Below are 2,059 nucleotides of genomic sequence, written 5' to 3' on the forward strand. Positions count from 1 at the left end.
GGCGCCCTGCGCTCCTGCCCGCCCCAGCAGTGGTCGCCGCGCTCACCTCGGGCCAGGGGTGGCGGCGTCTGGGTCACAGGGGCCGTCGCGTAGCTGAGCGGGGCCCTGCGTCTGGGTCGTCTCCACTTCTCTCCTGTAAGAAGTCTGGGTGAGCACCCGGGTGCTTTTGCTCACAGGCTGGACCGGCCCCGGAGGCATTTCTAAAAGGGAATCCTGGACCAGGCCGCGCCTGGACTCTTGATTTAGAGGCTAAATCGCCCTCCAGAAGTGGCGTCTGGAGCTGGGCGTTCGGGTGACTGCTGCGTCCTTGTCTTTAAAGCCTGGCGGTGGTGAGTAGGCGGCTTTCGGCACCTCGGCCTGGAGGGGTGCAGGGAACGGGCCGAGACCGGGTCTCGCCCGCAGAGGGCCGCCCCACCCCGTCTGGGCTTGTGGCCCGTCGGGTTTTTGCATCTCTCCTCCCGCATGAAATTCTAGTTGCTTTGCCAATGTGGATGTAAACAAACTTGTTTCGGAATAGATTCCTTGAGAAGGTAGAGGTGTCACAGGGCAGGGAGAGGGGCACCCCAAAACCCCCAAACCTGCCGGCTCTAAACAGGTTCTGCCATCCGCCGCATCAAGACAAAACACGTAGCCCGTTAATGGAGAGGGCCTTTGATACAGCTAGCGTGCAGCAGACGAAGAAAAGGGAAGAGCAGCGTTTCCAAGCCAAGCGCCCGGAGCCGCCCAGCCCCTCGTGGGTAAACGTTCAAACGTCCGTGGCCCGAAACACGGCCTAAAGCCCGCCACCAGTCCGAGGCGCCTTCCGCCGGGGACCTGCACAGAAGGGTCACACGCGGCCACACGTCTGGGGGGAGAGAGCAAACTCTGAGTCCAGCTCAGCGCTGCCCTCGTCCCTCCCCAGGCCTCTCACTCGTGTGTCTCAGCGGTCCAGCACCAGAGGCCAGCCCTGCCCCCAGGGCCTCCCCAGGCCTCCGCGGGCCCCACCCCCCTTTTTCTTTCCTCAGTCTCCCTCACCCCATCTCTACCCCAGGCAGGAGACACCCCCCATCCTGGGGACGCCCCGCTCCAAAGGGACTCCCGTGTCGCGTCAGACGACACAGCATGCCGTTACTGAGCTCTTTCCCAGGAAACCCGACGCGGCCCCATGCCGACACAGACCCTCTCCAGGGCAGGCGTCCAGCGGCCGGCCCTCGGTCCAGGGTGGGGGTGGCGGCGTGACTTCTGCCTCGCTGGCGCTGGCCTCAGCTTCGGCTCGGTGCGCAAATACGCGAGCAACTTGGAAAGCTGCTGTCGGGACCCTAGGCCTGTGTGGGGAGGGGATCAGAATGCGGGGGCCAGTTCCTTAAGATGACGGCAGGTCAGGCCTTGCGCGGCCACTGGGGATCTCACATGACCTCACGGGGCAGGTGGACGCTGCCCACGGCAGGCCTGCGGTGCCCACCCGGGGCGCCCGCCCAGCCCTGGGGGGGTTTCTCAGCCACCACCCACCCACCCGTGGGGGAGCAGGAAGGCGGCCTGGTGGAATTTCTGAGGAAGTAGCGCTGGCTGGCTAAACTGGGCCTTCCTGTCCCGGCTCCTCGGCTCCTCTCTGGCGCTTCCTCCTTTTCTGCTCTCTTCCTCCTCCAGACCTGCGCCTCCTGCCCGGCGGGCCAGCCCTGCCCCCTCGCCTCCCCTCCCCCCTCCCGGGCCTGCCCGCCCCCACCGGCTCCCGGCTCCCGGGGCACCCAGCGCCAGCGGCCTGCCTGGGGGCCCGCGTGGCCCTGTCCCGCCTGCCCTGCCTCCCCGAGGGATCCACCATGCCAGCTGCTGCCCGTTGGGTTACAAACAATGAAAACCCAAGCCCCAGCCCCAGAGGGGAGGGGAGTTTCGGTTTCTGTGAACCTGACAACTGGTGTGCTGGAAATGAGAGCTGTTGCTGGAGGGTCCCCTGGGCTGGACTTTGTTTAAAATTTAATAACCTCTCCCTCGCTCTCAGCGGCGGCCGGGCCGTGCCATTTAGTGGGGCCTGGAGGGTGACGCCTGGTCTGCCCTCGTGCGCCCCGCCCCCGCGCTCGGCCCC

At 66.1% G+C, this 2,059-nt stretch overlaps 1 protein-coding gene across 1 annotated transcript in view; it reads right to left on the reverse strand.

The window, feature by feature from the left end:
• Positions 1 to 1,549: 1,549 nt before the first annotated feature.
• LOC105854371 overlaps positions 1,550 to 2,059 on the reverse strand; it is an 8,309-nt gene continuing 7,799 nt past the window's right edge. Inside the window, exon 5 of the mRNA XM_012732684.1 lies at positions 1,550 to 1,594. Coding sequence (XP_012588138.1) covers positions 1,550 to 1,594 — 45 coding nt within the window. The remainder of the gene's footprint in view (positions 1,595 to 2,059) is intronic.

Source organism: Condylura cristata, unplaced genomic scaffold (assembly GCF_000260355.1).
Source record: "Condylura cristata isolate star-nosed mole 26May11 unplaced genomic scaffold, ConCri1.0 scaffold00035, whole genome shotgun sequence".
Lineage (NCBI taxonomy): Eukaryota > Metazoa > Chordata > Mammalia > Eulipotyphla > Talpidae > Condylura > Condylura cristata.